The sequence below is a fragment of the Prionailurus viverrinus genome, chromosome B4 (assembly GCF_022837055.1).
Source record: "Prionailurus viverrinus isolate Anna chromosome B4, UM_Priviv_1.0, whole genome shotgun sequence".
Taxonomy (NCBI): domain Eukaryota; kingdom Metazoa; phylum Chordata; class Mammalia; order Carnivora; family Felidae; genus Prionailurus; species Prionailurus viverrinus.
In genome coordinates this window covers 133,205,259-133,230,386 of record NC_062567.1, presented here as the reverse complement: position 1 = coordinate 133,230,386, position 25,128 = coordinate 133,205,259, and the positions used below count along the sequence as shown (strand labels likewise).

Below are 25,128 nucleotides of genomic sequence, written 5' to 3'. Positions count from 1 at the left end.
GGACGTCTTGGTAAAGGGTGTTGGGGAGGAAGAATTTCCTGTGCCCTTCAAGGTCCTTCTGGCTGGACTAAGAATCAAATTGACATGAGGCAGATTAACAGAAGAAGAAAAAATTTAATTTGTACACTTGGGGAATCCACACACACGTGGCATATTCCGAAGACAGGCAAAGCGAGGTGTGTCTGTCATCCTGAACGAAGGAGAAGGGGTAGGGGTCTGGGGCTTCAAAGGGAAGGAATGTAATTCACAGGTAAATGAAAAAGAGTCAGTGTTTGGTGGACAAATGTTTGCCGAGCCGCCAGGAAACAATGGGACAGAGAGAACTTTGATCAGACAGGCCTTCCTGGGCCCTTCTCTGTCCACCACACCTAGCTCACAGAATAACGTTATCTGTGGCATACAATAGCTTTCTTCCTGGAGCAGGTCCTCAATCCAGATCCTTTTTAGGCAGTGGGGGGTCGGGGGTGGGGGAGGTAAAGAGCTTTTCCTGAATCTGTTGGGGTTTGATTGCTTTTTAACTCAAAATAATCTTCATGCCACAGTGGCCTGGCTTGGGGCGGCCTGACCTTTGCCCCCACAAGGGACGCCAATCAGGTCAGTGGCTGCTGAGGCTGTGTGGGGCAGAGGCTGACTGCAGGAGGGCACGGGGGACAAGGCAGGGAAATGGAAGTTTCTGTACCTTGATACGGTGTTGGTACACACGGCTTACATGCATCTGAACTCGTCTAACTGTATTCCTGTGAAGGGTGAATTTTATTGTACGTAGATTATATTTCAGTCTAGAGAAACAGCTGTCAGCACCCTGACCTCCAAGACCTTGCTCAGGGGAGCGGGAAGGCCACATCGCTCTGTCACTGGGCAGTTTGTGCAGATGTTAATAGTACTTCCTGGTGAACGTCCCTGGGTGTAGACTAAAGGGATAGGCGTCTCGAGCCCATATGTAGCCTTTTAATGGAGGAAAGCCCAGTAGGGCAGACGTTCCTAGAGCATCTCAGTGCCTGTTGTCATGACCACTCCCTTCTCCCCTTGGCCTCAGCAGTGGTCACAGCGGCCAACATTTAAACCCAAAACACATGATTCTGGAAACGTCCTGCCTGCATTCCTTGCTGCAGCTGGGAATGCGATTTCAGATTTCAAGAGTTGTCCTTAAGTATGAACAGCGCCTGAGGTACTGCTCAGGACCTGGCTCGGACCAGCGTGTGCCTTCTTAACAGATACCCTCTTCTGTTCCCTAAAATTTTTTTACGAGGCTTTTGAAAAGCAGAGAGGTGGGTAGGTTTCTGGAGAGCCAACACGCTGTGATCTTGATTACCAGTTTGGATATTGTTGGTGACAGGTGAAAGCCAGCTCCACGTCAAGGTCTCACGTCGCCCGTCGAGCCTGAATCGAGCTGCGATGATCTTAGCCCTTGTGGCCGCCAGCTCAGCGACACAGAGTTGTGTTTGGTTGGCTATTTATTTATTTATTTATTTATTTATTTATTTATTTATTTTTCCATCCTGCTGTAGATTTCAAGATGACAGCGGGACCCTATTTTAAAGGGAAGTGAGCACTTGGTGTCACTTCCAGCTGGTTGTGAAACGTTTGCTTTTTGCCTCGCTAATGACAGGGCCTGCTGAGGATACAGTTGAAAGCTGCCTGTCTTGGTCAGGAGCAACCACCTGGCAGTGGGCTCCCGGAGCCGTGCGTGCACTTCGGCGTCTGGTGGAGAAGGCTGCCCGGGCCGCCTGGCCTCCGGGGCTCCTTGCTGGTCCCCATGGAAGCGGGGTCCTCTCTGGCCTCAGTGACAGCCCTTCCTGAGGGGCCAGAGCTCCTCCCCTGTTGCCCATGGCATTCCGGGGGCCCCCGTGTTCTGTCCCTCTTCAAGGACTTCACCACTGCCCCCCTCCCCTCGGTTAGTTCAGCTCAGGGCAGGAGAAACTCTAGTGTGAACTCTTCGTAAACCCGAGTTCAACAGGCTGTGCCGTTGTCGGTCTCTGCAGCCTGCCCGGGAGAGCGAGGACTGTCCCCTTTTGTGTAGGAGTGGGACCTAGTCCTCTGTTCTGCAGGAGCTTCCAGACTGAGTCTAAACAAGGGTGAAATAGGAGAGGGATCAGCCAGCAGAGAGACCTTCAGAAATGGTAAAGTTGGTAAAAGTTGAAGATTTTGGAAGCGAGTGGGAAGGAAGGGTTGGAATGGCATGATCGTTTTCTGCCACATTTCCTCCAGCGCCCCAGTGTCCGCGCTGCCCTTCTAGGTGAGGTCTGGTGAACGCTTTGATCCTCACTCCAGTGCAGCCACTAATATTTCTTAATTCTGTTATATTTGATAGTTTATTTTAAAAATTTTTAATGTTTATTTTTGAGAGAGAGAGAGTAGGGGAGGGGCAGAGAGAGACAGAGACAGAATCCGAAGCAGGCTCCAGGCCCTGAGCTGTCAGCACAGAGACAGATGCGGGGCTCGAACTCATGAACTGCAAGATCATGACCTGAGCCGAAGTCAGATGCTTAACCGACTGAGCCATCCAGGCGCCCCTATATTTGATAATTTAAACGAGCTAGTCTCTCTTTTCATATGTGAGAGAATGTAGTCCAAACTCACCTTAACACTGGTCAAAGCAGAGAGGAGCCTGAGCTTTGCCATGGAGACGGTCCCACCTGGAGCCGTTTGAGATGCTGCCTTCAGCTGCTGCCCCCGATCTTAGTGACCTAGGTCATCCCCTAAGCCCTGTTTTTCTCATCTTCTTCCTACTTGCCATGGCAGGGCAGTATTTGCAGGTGCAAAACACCTGCTGTGTTGCCTGGCACATAGTAGGTGCTCAGAAGGTGGGAGAGTGTTGAGGGCTCTAATCGGGAAGTGATGATAATCCAGCATGGGATGATGTTAAAGTGGGAGGTGCCTGAAACCTGTTTATACCAGTGATTTTCCAAAGGTCTTTAGCCAGTTCTGTAATATTAATTATAGAATAATTTAGATCCGAGCCACTAAATTATTATTATTATTATTATTATTATTATTATTATTATTATTATCGCTCTAGTCAGACAGCACTTGCTCCAGGAGCTGTCCCTGACCCCTTGGTCTACACGAGATGCCCTTCTGGGCACCTTCAGCTCGCCATTCCCTCCACCACAGCCCTGCCTGTGCTGGTCTGTCCCCCTCCCTGGCCCGTGGTGTCAGAGTGTGGATGCTGGCCACGTGGTTTTTGAGCTCTGAATTTTTTTTTTTCAATGTTCCTGCCAGTAATAAAAATGGGGAGCTTGTCAGCTAACAACACAGGGTGCCTTTTGAGTGGAAGAGTGGATGAGCCCGGCTGGCACGGAGGCCACGCGTGCAGTCGCGGGGGTCAGGTCTGCCCCAGTCCCAGAAGGGGGCCCCGGCCTCACCGTGTGGTTCTGTCTCCTAGGTTGGGAACTACAAGCGGACGGTGAAGCGGATCGACGATGGCCACCGCCTGTGCAGCGACCTCATGAACTGCCTGCACGAACGGGCGCGCATCGAGAAGGCGTACGCGCAGCAGCTCACCGAGTGGGCGCGGCGCTGGAGGCAGCTCGTGGAGAAGGGTAGGGAGGCCGCCGCCCCGGGGGGCAGCGGGACGCCGTCACCCAGCAGCGCGGGCGGGGTGAGCTCTCTTCCCCTTTCTTTGCGGCACGGGGCTCCTCTCTGCAGACAGCACCCGAGCCCCCCCTCTGCGGAGCCCCGGTCATCCGTAGGACATGCTACGCTTGCCAGCCTAACCCGGAACGACGCCTTCGGGACCCAGACTCGAGTCAGCGCTCTCATGGCAGAGAGCTGGCTGCTTTGCACGGCGGGTCTGACACAGAGGGTTGTTTCTTCGTAAGCTTGGCTGTGTGGCAGATCAGGAAGGACTAGATGGTGACATCGCCAGGCTTTCTAATTTGGAATTTTAACAGGAATAACTAGAGGTGTCGTATGGTGTGCGTTCTGCCCCAGCTCCCTCCCTAGCAAAACGCTCAGAAGATTCTGGAGTTTGGTAACCGACTGCTGCCGGAGATATGGATTGTGCTCAGGACGCACCTCCCAGCAGTAGAGGGGGGCTTGATGGCTTCCAGGGTTTCCTGCGACAGAAGCTGGTTGGTGGGGCTTTCTCAGGGTGTGCCGTGGGGCAGGCCCTTTCCTGTGGCAGCCCACCTCAGAGGATGGGGAAGTCAGGCCGCTGGCCTCGGGGTCCGGCGGGGGGAGGGGGGGAGCCCAGGCAGCTTCGGCCCGGTCTAGACCAGCTGCCCGTGTCTCCCCTGTTGCTGAAACTGGTCGTCAGTCAGGTGGGGGTGGTTAGCACAGTGCCTTGGTACAAGCAGGTGCCAGGGAGTGAGGTGGTCACGCACGGGTGACGAGGAGCCGTAACTTGTTACTTTATTTCCACCTCTTGGGGTCCAGCTGCCAGCACCGTCCCTTGTGTTGATGCAAAACTTGAGGCTCACAGAGCACCGTTGCCCCCCTCACCGCGTGGATCCCACCACTGCGTGGCAGACCGAGGCGGGACAGGGAGCAGCTTGTGCTGTAGACACAGGGAGTCGAGGTTCAGAAGGGTTCACACCCCCCACGGCTACCCACCCCTCCAGTGCCTCTCTGTGTCAGTACACAGGTCAAACAGCACTTGTCCCCCTCAGATTCTGTCACAGCTTCTCCCTCCCTCACCTGAGGCCAGCACCCCACACCCTCAACAGAGTGACAGGCCGATTACGAGCTTCCTTCCTGAGTGCAGCGTGCGAGGGGACCGCTGCCTAGAGATTTCCATCTGGCCAGAGCGCTTCCTGCCTCCAACTCTCCTTCCTCTCCCCAAGACAGGGCTTCCATTCTGCTGAGGAGACAGTCCTCTGTTTGACGAGCAGCTCTCAAGTTCCTGCTCTGAGCCAGGCTCCTCCTGGGAGTGAATGAGAGAGGTGCTGGAGAGCCCCCCACGGGGAAGGGAGAGGCCTCAAGAAGGGGGAGAGGTCAGCTCACTTCAGAGGCACCTCCTTCTCCAGCCAGCCCTAAGCACATTAAAACTTTCAAGATGCTAGGGCGCCTGGGTGGCTCAGTTGGCTAAGTGTCTGACTCCTGATTTCAGCTCAGGTCACGATCTCCTGGTTCATGAATTCGAGCCCCATGTCAGCCTCTATGCTGACAGTGCTGAGCCTGCTTGGGATGTTCTCTCTCTTTCTCTTTGTCTCTCCCCACCCCCCTACCCTAATAAATGAATAAACATTTAAAAAATATTAATTAGGAAAAAGAAAAACTTCCAAGATGCAGAAATTCGAGTTTTTAAAGAGCTTAGTGACTCCAAAAAAAGGAAATGTGGGTAATCCCCTGATTTCCCTAACAAAAGAATGGCTGAGTCCATCCAGCTTCGCTTCCTTATTCTTTCTTCATCCCAGGCTGAAAAAGGAACAGCCACTGAGAGAAAAAGATCTGAAAGAACCCAAAGGAAACCTCTCGGCCCAGCAGCCAGGCTGCTGGGCCTAGAATCCGGTCCTCACAGCAGAGACAGGTTAACAGAGCAAATCCCCACGGCAGGGCCCCTCTGGGAGCCGCGGCCGAGTAACCAGCAGCTTCTCTCCTGTGCCAGGGCCCCAGTACGGGACGGTGGAGAAGGCCTGGACGGCGGTCATGGCCGAGGCGGAGAGAGTGAGCGAGCTGCACCTGGAGGTGAAGGCCTCACTGATGAACGAGGACTTCGAGAAGATCAAGAACTGGCAGAAGGAAGCCTTTCACAAGCAGATGATGGGAGGCTTCAAGGAGACCAAAGAGGCGGAGGACGGCTTTCGGAAGGCGCAGAAGCCCTGGGCCAAGAAGCTAAAAGAGGTGCATGCCTCCGGCAGGCAGCTCCCTGCCCGGCCCGGCGCCCCTGCTTCCTGGCTGCTCCCCCTCTGACTGCTTTGGGCAGCGGTAGAGACGGGCCACCCCTCGGAGGCCCGTGGTAGCTAAGATTGACTCCAGTTCAAGACACCGGAGTCCCTTTGGGCTAGTAGAAAGGATTAATTTGAAATGTTTCTTTTGTATGTGTTTTTCTCTGAAATTTGCAGATGATACTGATACTGGTTTTTCCAAACGTAGCAACCGAAGCCACTGAGCCTCGCCCAGCCTTGGCTCGCGGGAGGCTCTCAGACACGCACCCCTGCCCTCACCACCCGCAGCTCGCCAGCCCCATTCCTTGGGTGGCCGTGCTGCTTCCTTCCTTGCCCGTCCCCCAGCTTTTCTCCGGAGCCATACTGCCTTCCTCCTCCCCAGAACCGCCCAGAACAGACCTCTGTCTTTGGGTTGTAACGACAGGCTCTCCTCTTCTCTGTTGTCTCGGCCTTCGCCACTCTCCTTTCTTCTTGTCCGCGGCCTCATTTGTAACGATTATCCCCCTCATGAGGCCACGGTTACAAAACTCTTTCCTCTCTAGAATGAACTCTGTGACTTTGGCTTAAGCAGGGAAATGTCTGTGAAGTAAGGATACACACCTCCAGGGGCGCCTAGGTGGCTCAGTCGGTTGAGCGCCCAACTTCGGCTCAGGTCATGATCTCGCAGTTCATGAGTTCGAGCCCCGCGTCGGGCTCTGTGCTGACAGCTCGGAGCCTGGAGCCCGCTTCGGATTCTGTGTCTCCCTCTCTCTGCCCATTCCCCAGTTGCACTCTGTCTCTCTCTCAAAAATAAACATTTAAAAACTTTTTAAAAATATGAAAACTTTAAAAAAACTTAAAAAAAAAACTATACAGACATGTGCACATGTATGCGCCTGTGTGCGTGCGTGTATATATGTGAGAGAGCCGTGGAACACGTGTCCTGTGACTCTGCCTCCCAACACCAGCCCCTCACGTTAGCCCTGGAACTTTGTATTCGCTGTTCCAGCCGCCTGGCATGCTCTTCCCGCAGCCAGCCACACCTCCTTCCCATTCCTGCTCCGTGGCGTCTCTCGGCCGGCTCTCCCCAGCTTCCGGATGCAGCTCAGCACGGCGTCCCCTCCCCGCTCTTCTCTCCTCCTTGGCACTCATTACCCTCTGACTCTGTTCTTCAGCCGTCTCTTGTAGTTGCCTCTCTGGCTGGACGGAGAGCTCCGTGACAGCCCGGTGCCTTGGGTGCCGCACCCCCGGTGCCCAGGAGGGCACCCGGCCCCAGGCAGGCACCGCGCCAGCGTCTGCTGGATGCCCTGTCGCGATCGTGCGGCGCGCAGAGCTCTGCACCTGCTCCTCCCTCTCGTCTGCGTGGCGCGAGCCGAGTCTGTGGAGCCTCGAGTCGGGACTCTGTGCTCCCGACGTGGCGCTCAGGAGCTCCCTCCCCCCGCAGGTGGAGGCAGCAAAGAAGGCCTACCACGCGGCGTGCAAAGAGGAGAAGTTGGCCACGTCACGAGAAACCAACAGCAAAGCAGACCCATCCCTCAACCCCGAGCAGCTTAAGAAGTTGCAAGACAAAGTAGAAAAATGCAAGCAAGATGTTCTTAAGGTAAACCAGGCACAGCTCTTCCACGCTGAACGCGCGTGCCTCAGCTGGCCACCCGTCTGGCCCACGGCCTTTTGTCGCCGCTGGAGCGGATGCGGGGGGAGGTGCCACGGCAGCGGAACCCAGTGCTGCCCTCGAGAGAGTTCCGCAGTGAGCCCCTTCCCGCGGCCCCCCGTGCCCCGCTCAGGACTGGGGCGGAAGCGAGTGCTGGACAGGCAGGGGAACGGGCCATTCCTCTGCTCAGGGAAGGGCGGTGGGGCTGCTGCCAGCCAGGCGGGAACAGCTTGTGCGGGACGTGGAGGCGTGAACGTCAGTGGCAGGGAGCTGACGTCTGAGCTGGCACAGGGGGTTATGATGTCCAAATTGCCAGTGGTCTTGCAAGGCAGGTGGTGAGGAGCTTCTGACACTGCTAACAGCCACTGAAAGAAGGTTCCAGAACCTGGGGAGGGCACAGGTGTGGAGGAGGACCACAGCTTACAGGGATTGCTCTGGTGGTGAGGGGCAGGAGTCCCATGGCAGGACGGGAGTGCCAGGAAGGCCCAGGGCACTGTGGCCATAGGCGGGGTCGAGGGAGCAGGGCCCAGCGGTGAAGGCCCTGGAGAGGTGCAGGCGCACAGGCAGCGTGGCATCCTGGGTGCCCTCTGTGCAGTGCCGTGGATCAGAGAGCGGACGGGAGGGCGGTGTGACCGTGAGGGTGCCCGCGGAGGCCGGAGTGATCCTGCCCGGAAGGCCGGGGCACGCGATGCCAACGCTGGACAGGTTCACGTCGTTTGAAAGCTCCCAGGAAGTGAGAGCTGACGTGAGCGAGGCCCCGGGCCACCGCCTCTGCTGTGCGGTGAGGGTGCAGGGGGCCGGGGCCGTCAGGGGCTGCTCTGCGGCAGGGCTGAGCGAGGAGACGCCAGCCTGCGTCTGGGGAGAGAGACGCAGAGAAGTGGAGAGGCCCTGCGGCCGGGACAGGACGTGAGGCCGAGGGGAAGCAGGAGCCCTGAGCTGCTCCGTGGACACCCTCCACCATGTCTGGCTTGGGTGAGCACCACTGAGCCGGGGACTTAGGTGGTGGCATCTCTGTGTGTGACTGAGGACACTGCGTTGGGAGAAGCTCAGTCTTGTGCCAGCTGGTGGTGTGAGCGGGGGACGGCCCGTACCCTCTCTCTCCGCTCCTCGCTGCTCTGTCGTCAGCGTAACGAGGAGGCGGGGTCGTGCAGAATGTCATCTGTGGAAGAACCCATCCCTCAGAGCGAGCACCGGAGCCTCTTGGGGAGCAAGCCCCCACTCCCCGCTCCTGGTTCTGGGCCTGGGGCAGGGCCAGGAATGTGGGGTTTTAGAGCAGCTGCTGCCTCCGCTATGGGATCGGGTCAGGAGCCTTGGGGCTACGCGCTGAATAGGGAGGGCACCTGGGCTCTGGGAACGTGAGGCCGGCGGGGTGCTGAGGGCCGCTTCTGCCAGGTGCCCAGGACGGTGCCCAGAGGAGAGATGCGCCGTTTCCACGTCGGGGTGTGGGTGTGAGGGAGACGAAGACACATACCTTTCCTGTTTTATTTCCAGCCGCTCCGAACAGAGTTCACTAAATCGATGCTTCGGCAGAACAGACCCAGGGTCCGAGGTCAGATGTAAGGCACCTGTCAGGATGACTGGGCCGCTTTGTAGAGATTTCCCTCCTGGCTCTGCGGTCTGGTCGGTGACCTTGAAGCACGATGGTCCTCGTAGGCCGAGAGCCAGCCCAGAGAGGAGGGCACCCCCACCCCCACCTCCCCTTCCTGAAGCGGTTTCCAAAAACCAACACTGACTGGCTGCACACGCCCTTCTGTATTTCTTACCGGTCAGGCAGTGACTGCACCTCGCAGTATCCATCAGAAAGGAACTCCTCACGTTCAGTGCTAAAGGTCACCGTCCACAGGAGAGCGAAGGCTGCTTCTCGTTTTGCTCCATGGATGTTTACCGGGAACTTTCTAAGTGCTCTGTGCTGGGGATTCCCCAGTGGTGGTGATAGCGCTCTCTATCTGGCCTTTGCTGGGGCCGGACTGTTTGTGAACACGGGCCACGTGCCTGGGGAGCGTCTGGTCGCCACCGGGTGCCCCGGGGTGCCCAGGGAGGCTGCTGTGTTGAAGTATCCCAGAGAAGTGGTTGCTCTGTGTCGCCCTGATGGTACCGCTGGGCGCCGGGTGTTTAAACTAGAGCTTCAGGTCTTCGGGCCTCCGAGCTAGTGATCCCACACAGGGCCTCACACGTGCAGGCGGCCGATGAGGAGGAGGAGGAATAATCAGGGCAGTCGGTGGCTCTCTGTTCTTGCTGGGAATGCCCAAACTGGAAGGGGTGACCTTTCTCTGGGGTCACAGAGGACCCAAGCCCAGCCAGGAGGCTCAGAAGCAGGACAAGGAACGGTAGATATGGGAGGGGGCAGGGGGTTGTTCCAGGGAGTGGATGGGGCCTGTTGGGGAAGTCTTTGAGAAGAGAGATCCCTGGGGCATAAAGGGGAGTTTTCCAGGGCCTGAGTCACAGAAGCGTGTCTGGGAGGGAAGCAGTGTAGACAGTGAGTAGACTTGGGGTCTCGAGCGGGGGCAGAGAAGCTGCCCCCGAGGTTGCGGGGGACCCACAGCCGGGGTTCCAAGGCATGGCCTTGATCCTCAAGGCGAGGCGGCCTGTAACGGCTCAGGGAGGCTCAGCCCTTTCTTGGAAGCCCACACTGTCATCAGGACCAGAAAAGCCAAGTTCCTGCGTGGCCAGCCCACCTGTCCGTGATCACCCTCGTGTCTCAGGGTCTCCATAGTGGAAAGGTTTACAGTAAATACGGCCCCAGCTGGAAAGGCTTATCGGAAATACCGCCCCAGCTCTGCTGTCCCTCCATTTGCCCCAGGATACTACCGTGGTCCTATCATACTTCCTTTCTGGTAAAATCCCTTCTCAGGACAGTCTCTGAAGGAACAGCTGTGTAGGGGAGTGTAGTGGGCTGGAGGACAAGGGGCCCAGAACTTTTTTGAATTCCTGCTTTGTGCAACTTGGTGCCCATCTTGTGTTACCTCATTTAAATACCAGAATGTCGAAGTAGAAGTGCAGGCCCTGGGGTTTGGTTCTGGACCCGCCACAACGAAGGGAGTGTCACAGTAAAGCAAGTCAAATGACTTTCTTGGTTTCTCAGTGCATATAAAAGATACGTTTATACTATAGTGTAATTTACAAAGTGTGCAGTGGCATTACGTCTAAAAACGACGTACATACCTTAATTAAATATTTTATTGCTAAAAAGTTCTAACCATCAACTGAGGTTTCACGTGGTCATCATTAGTCACAGATCGCCATGACAAATGTCATAATAATAGTAATAATAGCGGAAAAGTTTGAAGTATTACGAGAGTCACCCAAATGTGACGAGAGACCTGAAGTGAGCGAATGCTGCTGGGGAAGTGGCACCGATAGACTTGGTCCACGCAGGGTGGCCACAAACCTTCAGTTTGTGAAAAAATGCAATACCCGTGGAACACGATAAGGCAAGGTTTGCCTGTACCTCATGTTCTGCGGAGGAAAGTGGGGCTGTCAGAAAATGGGGTGCCAGGACCCGCCCCCATGTCTGTCCGGCACTCAACCCCGTGATCTTGCCTCTGACATAACTTCTGAGTCACCGCTGTCGTGGGCAAGGCCCGAGGCGCGTGGGTGACCTGGCAGCCCTTCCCCGGGGGGAGAGGACACGGGTAGATGACGTGGGTGGGAGTCAGCGTGGCAGTGGTTGGTGCTCGAGACCACGCGCCCTGGGCTCCAGAGTGAACAGCCCTTCCCCAGCATCTACCTGTCTGGGCTGGTTCTAGCTGAGAGGCCCAGCAGATGCCAAGAGTGTGGTTTGCAGTTCAGAAGTGGGGGGGCTTGGACTTGAACTTGAATTTGAAAGTGGAGTCTGTGAGACTCCAGAGCTTGTGCTCTTTGTGGTTTGGAATCTGTAGAGGCCTCGGCGATGAGCCTGGGGGGCCTGGCCACGTGGGGGTGGGAAGGGCGCCTTGCCCAGTGTTTTCCCCACCCAGCTCGGGTGGGTGTCCCCTTTGGGATCAGGGGTGGAGCGGGAGTCCCGTGGGCTGGGACCTGAGGGGCGTTGAGGAAGTCGATCCTTGGACGCTGGGTCCCAGCTCCTCACCCTGCTTACTCCCTATGAAGTCCCTCAAAGCGTCTGCCCGAATATTGTCACCTGACGAGTCTAGATGCCGATGACGCCAGAAGTGGCGGAAAGGGACAAAGGCTGGTGAGGAACAGGGTGGCGCAGAGCCCGGCTGGCTTTCTCTGTGCCAGAGGGAGCCGGGGTGAGCGGAGATGAACCTTCGTCCCGTGGTGCCGGCTTTTCTTGTAGACCAAAGAGAAGTATGAGAAGTCGCTGAAGGAGCTCGACCAGGGCACCCCCCAGTACATGGAGAACATGGAGCAGGTGTTTGAGCAGTGCCAGCAGTTTGAGGAAAAGCGCCTGCGCTTCTTCCGGGAAGTCCTGCTGGAAGTCCAGAAGCACCTAGACTTGTCAAACGTGGCCAGGTGAGTTCCCGTTTAGAGAGGGAGCACGTCACCATGTGGTCAGTGGAAAGTGGCTTTTGCGTACAGCTCAGTAACTGCTCTCCAGACCAGGGCTGGGGGTGGCCGTGTCTGTCCCAAGACCTCCTCCCCGCTGAGTTTTCCTGTCCGGGGAGGGTCTTGTGCCACGGGGTCGGCCTGTGTGGTGTACTCCCCTCCCCTCCCCCTGCCTGTGGCAGCTGATGGCCCACGGCTGGCCTGAGCCGGGGGGCCTCGGGCCACGCACCGCCAGCTCCACGAACGCGCTCTGGGCCCAGGTAGGAAGGGAGTGCCGCGGCTTGGACCGACCACAGCGGCGTATCTGAAATCAAGCCAGGAGCATTTCCCCGTGCTTCCCAGGCTGGGGTGCCCCACCCTCAGGACCACCTTGCCTCGAAGCCCTTCGCGAGGCCCTTCCATCCAGAGCAGCTGGCTGCCTGCTCAGCCCTTGACTTCTCAGTGGCCCTTGGACGGCATGGGCCCTCAGAGACTCAGCTCTGAACCATGACGTGGACACCGCAGTGTTTCTTCCACACTCGCCTCGTCCTTGGTCCCGTGATGCCTCCTTTGGGACAGAGGTCCGGGCTAACTGTGGACGTGGACTTCAGCCATCCATATAGCAGAGCTGTTCAGAAAGGACTCACCAGTTAAGGCTCGTCGTTCGCAGGAAATTACGTTCTTTTTGTGTCCTGTGTGACACAATAGAAACAGTCCTCGCGGGGCTACCCTGCCGGCATTCATTAGTCCTTAGGAGAGTCGGTACAGTGGGAGGCACTATTTCCCATCTCACTGGCGAGAAAACGGAGGCCGGCTGTGGAGCGTGACTTGCTAGGAGCTGCACCGCTGGCTGGGGGGGGGGGGGGGGCTCGCCTCGCCTCCCTGGGGAGTAGATGGCGAGTGGCCCCCTGGGGCTGTCGTGACAGAATACCAAAAACCCGTGGCTTAGGACAGCAGAAACTTACTCTTTCACGGTTGGGAGGTGGGACGTCTGAAGGGAAGGTGTCGCGTGGCCGTGCTCCCTCTGAGGCTCTAGGGCAGAGGGTGCTCCCAGCGGGCCGTGAGTCTGCTGCCAGGCCCTGGCCCGTTTGGTTTAAAAGCCAGTTTGTGGGAAGGGTCCCCCGGGTGGCTCGGTTGAGCATCTGACTTCGGCTCAGGTCACGATCCCACGGTTCGTGAGTTCGAGCCCCGCGTGGGGCTCCGTGCTGTCAGTGCAGAGCCCACTCCGGACCCCCTGTGCCCCCCTCTCTCTCTGCCCCTCCCCGCCAAAAAATAAAAAATAACAACGACAAAAAGCCAATTTGTGGGAAGCCAAAGCTGTGGCTCGTGCACCGTGATCGTTGTTTGTCTCCTGTGCACGTGGAGGCCAGGGGGCCATCCCGCCGACCCAGGCAGCACCTCCTGGTCCATACTATGAAGCTGATTCTAGTGTGGCTGGGGACCACGTGCCTGCTGTGGCCCGGCTCTTGGCTGGGATGAACGGTAGCCTTCCCTGCCTTCCAAGACGGTCCTGTCTCCTCTTTCTGATTTAGCTACAAGAACATTTACCGCGACCTGGAACAGAGCATCAAAGCCGCTGATGCAGTGGAGGACCTGAGGTGGTTCAGAGCCAACCACGGGCCAGGCATGTCCATGAACTGGCCACAGTTTGAGGTAAGAGGAGGCTGTGCCCGTGACCCCGCTGGTCCGGCAGGGGCCTGGGCCCATGAGGTTGAGACATGTGCTGACTTTCTCATTCAACTCTGTGCTGGCCTTTGCCCTGTTTGTGGGGCAGCCTTTAAGCATGGCTATTCTAGAAACCAGCTTCATGTTCAGAGTCCCCAGGGCACTACTGAAGGGCCTTCTGAATCTCAGTAAAGACCCTTCTCATTAAGAATTCGGACAGTCACTTGGTGACCACTGGCATTCTCTTCTTGGTGGCGAGTGCCAGGACCCACAGGTCACGCGGGGGCCCCAGTTCCCCGCCCCACCCTGCCAGACGGCTGAGAAGGGAGCAGCCACCGTGCAGCTGGGCTTGGCAGGCCTCCGGTCCAGGACAGGGTGGAGAGTGGGCTCTTCTTCCCCCTCACGCGAGGCACTTTGCCTTGTTTCAGACGGGAAATTCAACCAATTTTGGTTCGGGGTTAACTTTCCTCTTTTCCTGATTTCCTGGGTCCGAGCCTTCCAGTATCTTTACGTGTAAAACGGGAGGCCCTGAGGCCCTCGGGTCTCTTCCAGACACAGGACTCGGTCGCCAGGCCCCATCGGGCCCCACATGAGTCCTGCCACCCTCCTTCTCTGAGAGAAGGGATTCTCTGCACCTTGTGATGAAGCGGGGGCCGGGAAAGGCTTTGCGGGCCCGCGGGTGCTGCCTTCTGGGAAGGACGCCTTGCGCGAGGGCCGAGGGGCCTCCCCTGCCTCCAGTGCTGCCAGGGTACAGGCTACACTCAGGTCTGGCCTCACCACTTACCAGCTGTGGGACGCTGAGCGAGTCATTTGTTCCCACGTATCAAATGGGGAGGACCACGGGCGCCCATCTCCTCGGGCAGCTGGGGGTCGTGACCTGGTCCGTGCTGGCCCTTGTGTCAGGCCTCATACGTGTGCCTCCATCTTCTGGAGCTTCTGAAGAAAGCTGGGCGGGCCCCCTGCACTGTCTGCAGGAGCTCTCCCAGCAGGAGGCCGAGAGCAGACTGGGCCCCTTCCTCCGAGGCACCTGCACAAAGCAGAGCCCCAGGGCCCTCCCGGGTGGAAGCGGACCTACAGGAGAAAGCACATAGCCTCCCCGCCCAGTGGCGGTGGATGGGGAGGAACCGAGTTGACCTGTGTCCTGTGGACAGAGCCAGGATTTCCCCCTGCAGGGGGCGTGTGCTGCTCTCTGGAGCTGGCTCAGGAGGTCACCCCCCCCACCGGTCCCTTAGGGAACGGAATGGTCAGGGAAGGAAGACTTGACAGGCCGTCCCACTGGGGTGGGTGTCCCGGCCAGAGCGCACCGTGGCCCTTCTGTCTGTGGATCCTGCAGGCCGGGAAGCAGCACCCCATGTGGCACGTGCTTAATGGTTCTTCCAGGGTCATGAAATTACAGGGTCTAATGAAATTATTTGTTTTTATTTTCCATGCCGCAGGATGAAGTAAGTTTCTGTTCTTTGGCTAATGTATTGAATTCCAAACCTTGTGCCGTGTGTGTCCAGCCCGCGTGGGCTGCGTGTGGGCTCCACAGCCTGGTGCCGGCAGAGGAGCTGAGGCAGCAGTTCTGCCCGTGCTGGTCATTGTCCTCGTGAACGGCCGGCCCTCCTTCCCCGGCCGGCCTGGTGTCGATTACGTGGGCCCTGGGGAGCCCACCCAGTCGGGACGGGTCTCTCTGAGTCAGCTGATTTTGGTTGAGAAGATAATTATCAACAAATAGGTGACCAGGATCTGGAGTCAGGCCCAAGTCTGCCACCAACTCTGTGTGGCCAAGGTCACGTTTTCTGTCTGGGCCTCAGTTTCCTTGTCTGACAAGTTGACAGGTTAGACTTGGTGTTTCTAAGATGCCTTCTAATCTGGAGGCCCTACAGGTACATGTGGGCCACGCTGTGGCCTCGATCACACCAAGGGTGAGTTCAGTGGAGGTGGTTTGGTAACAGGTGGGGTTACCTGCCTTTCTGCAAGATCGCGTTAGGGACACGTGTTAGGGACGGCCCTTCTTCCTTTTCCCCGCTTCCAGTGTCCCTCAGTGCAGTTGATAAAAGCTGTTTACGTGCTGGGAAACTAGGGAACCTTTGGGGAGTCGACTCTTTGCTCGGTTAGCCCCCCAGCACTTGCTACCAGTGAGGGAGCCACTCCCGGAGACCTGTGAGGTCGAGCCGGCTTATCTGCCCCTTTGGTGATGTGACATCCAGGCCCTGTGCGTTTGCACCCCGTGGTGCGGTCCCCACATTGCAGGCTTGCTCAGAGTCCTGTAGCCAGCCCTCCTGTTCCCCTGGGAGCCAGAAACACTTTAGGGAATAAATGGGAAGGATCTTTGCTGAAAGAGCTAATTTGGAAGGCTCAAGGAAACTGGCGAGGCCTCTGGCGACCCCTGGTGGCTTGAGGTGGCCGGAGGCTTAGTGCCACGTGGGCAGGGGCCGGATGGGGAAGCTCCCTGGACACCTGCGTGCTGGCTGGCCAGACTCTCCTCCCGAGACCAGGCCACCACAGGCCCAAGTCCCCACCTTTAGCAGTGAGGAGGGGGGAGTAGGAAGGTGCCAGGAACCTGAGGTCGGCTGCAAAACAAGGCAAAATCGAGGCAGCGAGGCTACGTGTCACTAAGCAGGCAGGGCGGGCCACTGGCTGGCTGGCCGGTGTGTTAGACTGACGTGGCCTCAAACTAATGAACTTCCCTGTCTCTCTCCCTCGGTGCCTGCTGCCCAGGAGTGGTCCGCAGACCTGAATCGAACTCTCAGCCGGAGAGAGAAGAAGAAGGCTACTGACGGGGTCACCCTGACGGGCATCAACCAGACAGGCGATCAGGCTCTGCAGAGCAAGCCCAGCAGGTGGGCACTGGGGCAGCCTCCGTCCCCTGGGATAGGTCCCCTGGGTCCTCTGCGTGGGCCGGACACTCCCCAGTGAAGCCTTGCAGGGAGCCCCACACACACGTCTTTCCAGATGCTTCCAGGGCATCCGAGCTCTGCTGGGTAGTGGCCCGAGGGCATCCCTGGGAAGGATCATCAGCTCACCTGATGCCAGAGCTGTGGAAGGACCCAGAGAAGGGAGCCTTTGCCACAGACATGCTTCTGGCCCCAAGTGAGGGCGGGAGCCGATGTCAGAGGCTGGTCGTTGTGGATCTCCACTGGCACACGGGCAGGTGGAAGTCGCTGTCGTGGCTCCCTCCGGTGGGACCGGGCATCCTGGCCAGGTTGCTTCCCTGTGCCGTGTGCAGGGGCCTGATTTGGGAGTGGGGGGCAGCACAGGACAGCATTGTCACGTGTCCCACCCCCCCCCCTTTTTTTTTTGAGAGCGAGAGAGACAGAATGTGAGTGGGGGAGGGGCAGAGAGAGAGGGAGACAAATAACCTGAAGCAGACTCCAGGCTCCAAGCTGTCAGCACAGAGCCCGACGTGGGGCTTGAACCCACGGAGCGCGAGCATGACCCAAGACGATGTCGGACGCTTAACCGACTGAGCCACCCAGGCCCCCACATGTCACCTCTTTGGTGAGAGCGTTGGTTATTTTATTTCCCACGTCACTGTTTGCTGAAACCTAGTTTGGATAGACAAGGTGATGCTGAGGTCATGGAACCTCTGGGAAAGCGTGTGCTGGACGAGGCCTGTCCCCGGGCCTCCGCGTCCCGGCGGGCAGGTGTTGCTGTCCTCTGCAGAGCTGCCCCTCCCAGAGGCCACTCCTGCCGCACGGGCTCCGCACCCAGAGGCTTCCCTGCCACAACGGTAATGATAGACCTCACGGTTGTGCCTCCCGGGAGGGTCCGTGAAGGTTCCGGAGCCCTTTCTGCATCCCCAGGCACTGAAGCTCCTACCCGGGCTTCCTGGGCAGACGTGATGGCTCACCATTCAGATGGCTGTGCCTCCATCTGGACAGGTGAACTTGGTGAAGTGGCCAGAGCAGTACGAGCTGTCCCAGGGATCAGGCCAGCACCTGTGTGATTGGCGCAGGGGTGTGGAGGGTGAGACACCAGCCCAGGGGTCGGGGAGGAGGGCGTGGGAGAGTCTAGGCAGCCGGGGCCGCCCAGCACCAGCCCCCTACAGAAAGAGAAAGGTGCCAGGGAGGGAGGAGGGCCTGCTGGCCTCAGGCATACAGCCCAGGCTTGGGTCCGGTGCCCCTCGCCAGGCCACTGAGGCAGTGGCTGGCCACCTGGGGTCACTGGTAGCATTTGTGCGCTGCCCCCCACCCCCACTCTGTCTGGGCCATCCATCCAGCGCTGTGGGTGCCGACCGCACACAGTCCCCCACTTGGCGGCAGGAGGCGGTGCTGGCCCCACAAGCCCCACCCTGCAGCTTAATTCCACAGTCAGGTGCTGGGGCTCTTAGGGGCCTGTCTCGTTTCTCGGCCATCCTGTTCTGCGCCTTGTGCCCACAGTCACTGCGTCCTGGCTGTTGGCCCCCGTCCTGGCTGTTGGCTTGGGTCAGATTTCTCTCCAGTCTGTCCCCTCTGGGCCTGGCACCCAGTAGGCGGCTGATACAGTTGTGCAGATGGATGTTCTCTCTGTGGAGCACGAAAGGGCTCCTTCTTTCTTCTTGGAAAGGGCTTCAGTAGGCTTTGGTGCCAATTTTGAAAGCTCTAACCCCAGAAGTGGGGAGGAGGCCACCGGACCCTTTGTAGTCAGAAGGAGGAGAGTGCTGTGCTGTGGGGTCTGGCGAGGGCCAGGGGCCTCCCTCCTGCTCTCTGCAGCAGGGCTCTGAGCCTCCCAGGCTGTCTGCTCCCCAGGCTGAGCCCCTCAGGCTGGCCCGCCAGCTCACAGCATCGGGAACGGGGGCCAGGTTGGGGGGCTGTGGGGAGAAGCCGAAAGCCCAGACATGACTTGTGCTCCAGCGGCAGCCTGTCCCGACCCCAGGGCTCCTGTTCAGGATAGCCAGCGTCCAGAGGCAAGGAGGGGAAATGGCAGTGTCGTTCTCTCTTAGACGCCATAAGTGTGTTTAGCCACCAGAATGTCACTAAGTGTTTTTGCTAAGACCATGTTCCCACTCAAACAACATATCCTCCTATCCGGGGCGGGGGTGGCCGATGTGTCCTTTCAGACCCTGGCCCTGTGATCCTGCAGCTGGGAGCATGCAGGCCCCGGGCGGGGTGCCGAGCTGGGGTCCCCTGAAAGCTGTCTCTCTCCCTGTAGTGACCTTAGTGTCCCGAGCAACCCCACACGGTCAGCACAGTCACTGTCCAACTACAACCCTTTCGAGGACGAGGACGACACGGGGAGCACCGTCAGTGAGAAGGAGGACGTTAAGGCCAAAAAGTTGGTGAACAAACATTTCCCTCCGGTTTCCACCTTGCTCGCTCTCTGTCTCTCGTCTCTCTCTGTCCAGGCTCCTGCCCCCTTGGCACTCAGAGCAATGCACGAGGCCTGCAGGAGGTGCCCGGCTGCCGGTGTGGACAGCCTCTGGCTCCTCTTTCGCTGGGCGGGGGGGGCACCCGTTAATAATCCGTGCTTGCTTCTTTTCTGTACTCTGCTAACCCTCGTCGAGGCCCTCGCGCCACCACCACAGGGAGACAGGTGTGCCGAGGGGCTCCTCTCCTGCTGAAGGAGCCCCCTGCCCGGCCCCAGGGCCCTGCGGCCTCCCCTGGCAGGGGTGAGGCTCCAGGCAGGGCCTCGCGCCTCTGCCGGCCCCGTGCTCGGGACGCCGGGTCAACCCTTCCTTTCTTGCAGCGTGAGCAGCTACGAGAAGACCCAGAGCTACCCCACTGACTGGTCAGATGACGAGTCCAACAACCCGTTCTCGTCCACGGACGCCAACGGGGACTCAAACCCATTTGACGAGGATGCCACCTCGGGGACAGAAGTGCGGGTCCGGGCCCTCTACGACTATGAAGGGCAGGAGCATGATGAGCTGAGCTTCAAGGCTGGTAGGTGGGCTCCCTGGCGGGCATCTGGGGCGGATGCTTCCGACCTGCTAGGGGCTTAGGGTTTAGGGGGTGTCTTTGTTTTTCTAAGTCTGGGAAACTCCTGCAAGTTTCATTTGCCGGTCCTTCCCGCCACATTTCAAAAGCAGCAGGTGCTCAGTGCCACACGTTAGAAGGCATGAGGCGCCCTGGTGCCTTTGCCTGAGGCGCCACCCCTTGCAGGACCGAGGACCGGGCACAGCGGGGCACTGGGCAGGACATGCTGGTCTCCAGCACCAGCCAGTTTTCCCAGCAGCCCTGGGGGTCCCCAGGGGAAGCCTGTCTCCAGAGACGCCCCCAGCTGGCAGAGGAGCCCTTAGCCAGCCTCCTGGCCCAGACCCCAGAATAGCACTCGGTGTGCCCCTGGGCCACCTGGAGTCCCGTTTTAGGGTAGTGCCTTTTGAACTCACTCCTGCAGCCACATCGTATGCATTCTGTCACCAGCACACCTTTGTTGCCAGTAGCGGAAACTTCTGTTTTACAGAACAGTCTGGATCCAGATTACGGGAGCCCTGTGCCGCAGATTTTCTAGCCTTTGTCTTTTATTGTTTTTTTGTTTGTTTGTTTGTTTGTTTTTAATGCTGGTTGCAACTTGCCAAAATGGGTTGCAACCCTCAGTTTGAAAGAGCCTATCTTAGAGCCTTTCAGAGGAGGCCCACAGACGTGGGCCCACAGAGAGCCAAGCTCCTTCCTTCTGCCTTGCTCCCTCCTCACAGACACCCCAGATCCAGCACCTACCCCTCTAGGTGGATGAGCTCAACCAGCGCAGGCTGCAGTGTGCACTGGGACGGACCCCCGTGCCCAGCTTGTGGGGCGGAGGGCCGTGTCGTGTGCTCGGCAGGCCGGCAGCTGGCCCCACACCCTCGAGCCCGGGGTTGGTCATCAGGTGCCCCTGGCCGTTTGTAGAGAGTCCTTAAGCACCATAACGCATCTCTGCCCAGTTTCTGAGATCTAGTGGTCATTAGCCCCTTACTTCATCTGTTCATTGATTTTTTTTTTCCTTTTAAGTTTATTTATTTTGAGAGAGAGCAAGCGATAGAGAAAGAGTGAGGTAGAGAGAGAGAGAGAGAGAGAGAGAGAGAGAGAGAGAATATCCCAAGCAGGCTCCTTGCTGTCAGTGCAGAGCCCATCGTGGGCCTCGAATTTACAAATAGTGAGATCATGACCTGAGCCAAAATCAAAGTCAGACGCTTAACTGACTGAGCCACCCAGGCACCCCCTCGATTTAATCATTTTTAATTCCTCATTCTTTCTGAGTCCCACCTATTGGATTTGCCAACAGCTTTTAGATACAAACATCCTCTTCTGCTCCGAGTGAATTGATAAAAGCACACTGACTGAAACCCATGCTTTTAATCACCAATTCATGTTTCACAGCCCGAAAGCTGCCCTCTTTACCGTGTCTGTTTTCTGTGTTATTTGTAACGTGACGTCTGCCCCCGGCTGCCACCGCTTCCTTCCGTCTGTAGCTTGTACTGGCGCTCGCGGCTCCTCGGGGGCTCAGGTGCCCACGGAGCCTCTCCCTGGCGCCCTTGCCACCCCGTGCGAGTGTCACGGAGCTGGTCTCGCCGTGCACCCGCGAGCCTGGCGGCACACAAGGCGGAATGAGGGAAAAGCCAGTTGTAGAAGCGTCGGCCCTGCCAGGAGCCCACAGTGGGGGGCAGGAAGGACAGGAGAAGATAGAGTTTACCGCTCGTGACGCTCACCTCCGCCCCGTGTTCACTGCTGATGTTGCCGAGTCAGAGTTGTGCGGGGGCCAGTGCTAACAGAGCAGCCCCGGTGCCCATCTCGGGCGCAGCGGCTGCAGGAAAAACCACCCCCACGTGGGAGTGACGGCAGCTGCTCATTGCATATCGGCCACCACCCGGCCCTTCCCCGATCTGACGCTTAATCCTCCCGGCACCCGGTCTGCAGATGAGGAAACCGGGCCCAGGCGCAGGGCGCTTTGCCCGGTCTCCTAGCCGGGCCGACCGGCTCCCACCGGCTCCCCGCTCCCGGGAAAGTCCGGGCTGCGGGTTCCCACGGCGTCTCCGCAAGGTGGCTCCTCGCCCATCCCCTGGCTCTGGCCCCCTCTGGCCGCCAGGCCTGGACCTTCCCCCACCACGGCCCCGACCCCACCTTTGGTCTTCGTCCCCCTGGTCTGGCTCCTGGAAGGACCGGGCCTCCCTCTGTCCCCTCTCATGAGTGTATCTCCTCCGCTGCCCGGGGCCTGGCTTGAATTCGTGGTTCCTCCGTGTCCGAACAGACCAGACGTGCATCAGCCCCACTAACACACGCGGCGAATGGCTTCCATTTCATAGTGTTTGGAGGGGGGTTGAGGACAAATGCCCCGAGCTGGGCGCTGGGGACCGAGTGATGGGTCCCTGCCCTTCCCACAGCCTGCTCTGGACACAGATGAAACGAAGGCATGAGGCAGGGCAGTAAGTGCTGGAGGAGATACCAGACCGAGTGGGCCAGGGCCCAGGAGGGAGGACAGCAGGAGAGGGTGGAGGAGGGGTGGTGTGGACCCTCGGAAGGGATTCCTCTGACCTGGCCTGGGACAGTCAGGAAGCACGGGCCTGTGGCATTTAATTCTGCAGTGTCTGTGGGAGCTGCTTGTTTTAGGGTCACTGAGAGATGGCAGCCATGACACCTCTCAGAGGCCCCTGTGGCTGAAAGGACGGCGTCAGATGCAACCTAGTAGAGAAATAACCAGGCCGCAGGCCCCGCTTTGTCCCCCAGAGAATGCCTGCCCCTTCCCCCCAGGTCCGAGACCCTCCGTGGGCCCAGGGTGGGGGCTGAGCCGCGAGGGCGACTCTAACCGGGCGGTCGGCCTGTCACCCACCCGCTCACCGGGACCGCTCCCTCCTTGTCTTGAAGGGGACGAGCTGACCAAGATCGAGGACGAGGATGAGCAGGGCTGGTGCAAGGGACGCTTGGACAACGGACAGGTCGGCCTGTACCCCGCGAATTACGTCGAGGCAATCCAGTGACGGGCCAGCCGGCTGGCTGGCGGAGGGTGGAGGCAGCGGTCCCGGGAGCTCCGTTGGCCGTCGGGCCCGGGCAGCGACACCCCCGGCACCAGCCGGCCGTGTGAGCGTCTGCTCCTTTTCCTGCAAAAGCTGACGGTTCCGTTGCTCTTGGCTTCATGGTGTCTCTCGAAGGCGGACGAGCCGGTCATTTCACCCGGGACTCGGCGCCCTTCCCGCACGCGGTGCCGACGGAGAGGTCTGAGCGCAGGAAGCCGCAGTAGGACGAAAAGCGCCCCGGCCCCCGGCCCGCCCGCTGTGCGTGCTGTGCTGGCTTTTCACAGATCTGTGTAGTCTCGCCCTCGTCTTTCCTCCTCCCCTCCTCCGAATCGGCAGTGGCTTCCTCTGATTCTCGCTCCGCCGATGACTTTCTCCGACGAGTCTCCTCACCTGCAACTCAAGTGGACGCTTCACTCGAGTGAGGACTTCGAGGTCCTTCGTTTAAAGGCTGTGTACAGTGATGCTTTTTTTACATGCCTGTTCTTCCACTCATTTGTGCTTAAACGATGGCACAGATTGATATACACCAGTCCTGCGGGGGGGGGGGGGGGGGGGTCTGTTTCCGTGCTGCCCGGTAGGTCCTGCCGCGGCTCATCGAGAGGGGCGGGCGGCCTGGGAGGCAAGAGAGAGCGGTGGGAAGGCAGGAGCGCATCAGGCTGGACACGGCCGTGAATGCTGTCCGCGTCGGGGCGTCCTCCACGAGTTTCGGGGATAACCTTACGTCGTACTCCCCGCGTCGCCATATTTAAAAGCTATTTTCATCCTATTTGTGTTTAAGATTCTACTCTTGCCGGTTAACGATTTTGTCAGCAATTTGGAAGGTTAAAAAGTAAGACTGACTTTTCAAGCACACGCATCTGTAGCCAAAGATGCTTTACATCAGACTGTCCTCTCTCGCGGTGTATATCTGTATATATTATTGGATATTCAGAGAATCTAAAGAGTTCGCCTACTGTTTTAACGAGACGTAACGGCTTTTGACAGTGGGTTTAACTGAACTGCTTGAAGACTGTGACATTTGGGCACAGGCCTGGCCGGTGGGCCAGGCCTCCTCTGGGCTCGGGACGTGGCCCTGGGCCTCTGCAGCGGAGACAGCTGTGGGGAAGCGTGTCCTCGCCGGCCAGCCGTGGGTCCACCTTCTGACTAGCCTTAGTCCTTTCCGTAGCAGAACACTGTACAAACTCCCGTGTCTTCGCGGCAGCCGCAGGGTCCACAGTCCTCCTTTATTCCTCGTGAGTGCACGAAAGCTGGGTCTCACCCCAGAGCACGGGGGTCTCTTCTGAGCAGCCGTGGTCATCGGGAGCAGACGTGCTGGGGCAGGAGCCACACTGAAATGACAGGGCAGGGGAGGGAGGGAAGGAGGGAAAACCTTTATTTTGTGTAACTCAGACATTGTTGGAATGGCCGCCGCCATCACAAGCTATGCATTTTCTCAACGTTTCCAGTGAGCTTGAGGTCTTGCTTGGAAAGTGGGTGTGTGTCTGTTTTGTCATGAAAACTTACCAGCAGAAATCCTCATTCCTTTGCTACAGATCTACCAAAAATTGTCAAGTCTTTTCAGTTAGGAGTTTCTTTAAATGGATAGTATTTTAGGAAAAAAATCAATAAACAGTTGATCTCGTGAGTGTGACCGTCTCAGAGCCGTGTGTGCCTCACGCTCCCGTCAGCGGTGCGACCGTGTCTCCGTCAGCGTTTACCAGCTCTGGAGCTGGGCGAGATCCCAGGCACCGGACTGCTGCCCAAAGGGTTATTATGTCCCCTGCAAAAGAAAGAGGTTGGGGATTTGAGGCACCTGAACCCCTCAGGGTTTTCCCCCAAACCCGCACGCTGTGGCCTGGGCTTCCCCGGTGTAGACAGGCTGGCTGGACCCAGATGAGCGACCGTCCATCACCTGGGCTGCTGTGAACACACTTCCTGGGCCCTGTGCTCTGCTCATACGGTGCCTGCAGATAACATGCCCCTCTCCGGACGTCCCGCGAGCGGGATGAGGCTCCCCATTGCATTTTGCAGCGGACACGGAGGCTCCTAGAGCCATAGTTACCCAAGGAGTCCCAGCCGGCCTGTGGCACTAAAATCCCTGTGGGGCCCTCCACCCTCCCTGGGGTGGCCTGAGTCGAAAGGGCAAGGCGAGAAAGAGCTGCCAGGGCTGCCACAGCCCCATACACCGAACCCTGGTAAGGCTCGTCCAGAAACGCGCCCGTTCTGGGCACTGGGCCCTTGGAGGAGCGAGGCGGGCGCCTGCCGCCGCAGCCCCGCTCTGCCCAGCTCAGGAAGGCGGAGACCAAGCCTCGTCACCCGATGGGCGATGGGGCCCCTGCTCTCCGCTCATGAGGAGTTGGAGCCCATCGGAGCTGCCCCCCGGCTGCCGCAGAGACGCGAGGTAGGACAGGGCGGAAGGGAGGGGTCGGAGCAGGCTCCCGTCCCCGAGGCCCGAGCCGGCCAGTCCTGGGCACGTGGTGAGCTCGCGTCATGACAGCCTCAGGGGAGTCTGGAGTCCCCCTGCTTTGCAGAAGAGACACGGAAGGTCTGGAAACTCAAGTTCTGCGACTTGCCTGAGGTCCCATGACAGAACTGCAGGGTTCTCGAGGGCAGGCCCTTCCTCGCAGCCCCCACTGGCGGCTAAAGAGCAGGGGGTGAACAGGAGGAACCCT

General features: G+C 58.5%; 1 protein-coding gene across 4 annotated transcripts in view; it reads left to right on the top strand.

Moving 5' to 3' along the window:
- PACSIN2 (protein kinase C and casein kinase substrate in neurons 2) overlaps positions 1-24,101 on the top strand; it is a 135,550-nt gene extending 111,449 nt beyond the window's left edge. For all 4 annotated transcript variants that reach the window (XM_047866823.1, XM_047866825.1, XM_047866826.1 and 1 more), the window contains exons 3-11: positions 3,386-3,542; positions 5,549-5,784; positions 7,252-7,407; positions 11,735-11,910; positions 13,455-13,575; positions 16,291-16,412; positions 18,703-18,825; positions 19,237-19,433; positions 22,329-24,101. In XM_047866823.1, the coding sequence (XP_047722779.1) occupies positions 3,386-3,542; positions 5,549-5,784; positions 7,252-7,407; positions 11,735-11,910; positions 13,455-13,575; positions 16,291-16,412; positions 18,703-18,825; positions 19,237-19,433; positions 22,329-22,441 (1,401 nt within the window). In that variant the 3' untranslated portion in view covers positions 22,442-24,101. The remainder of the gene's footprint in view (positions 1-3,385; positions 3,543-5,548; positions 5,785-7,251; positions 7,408-11,734; positions 11,911-13,454; positions 13,576-16,290; positions 16,413-18,702; positions 18,826-19,236; positions 19,434-22,328) is intronic.
- Positions 24,102-25,128: the final 1,027 nt, after the last annotated feature.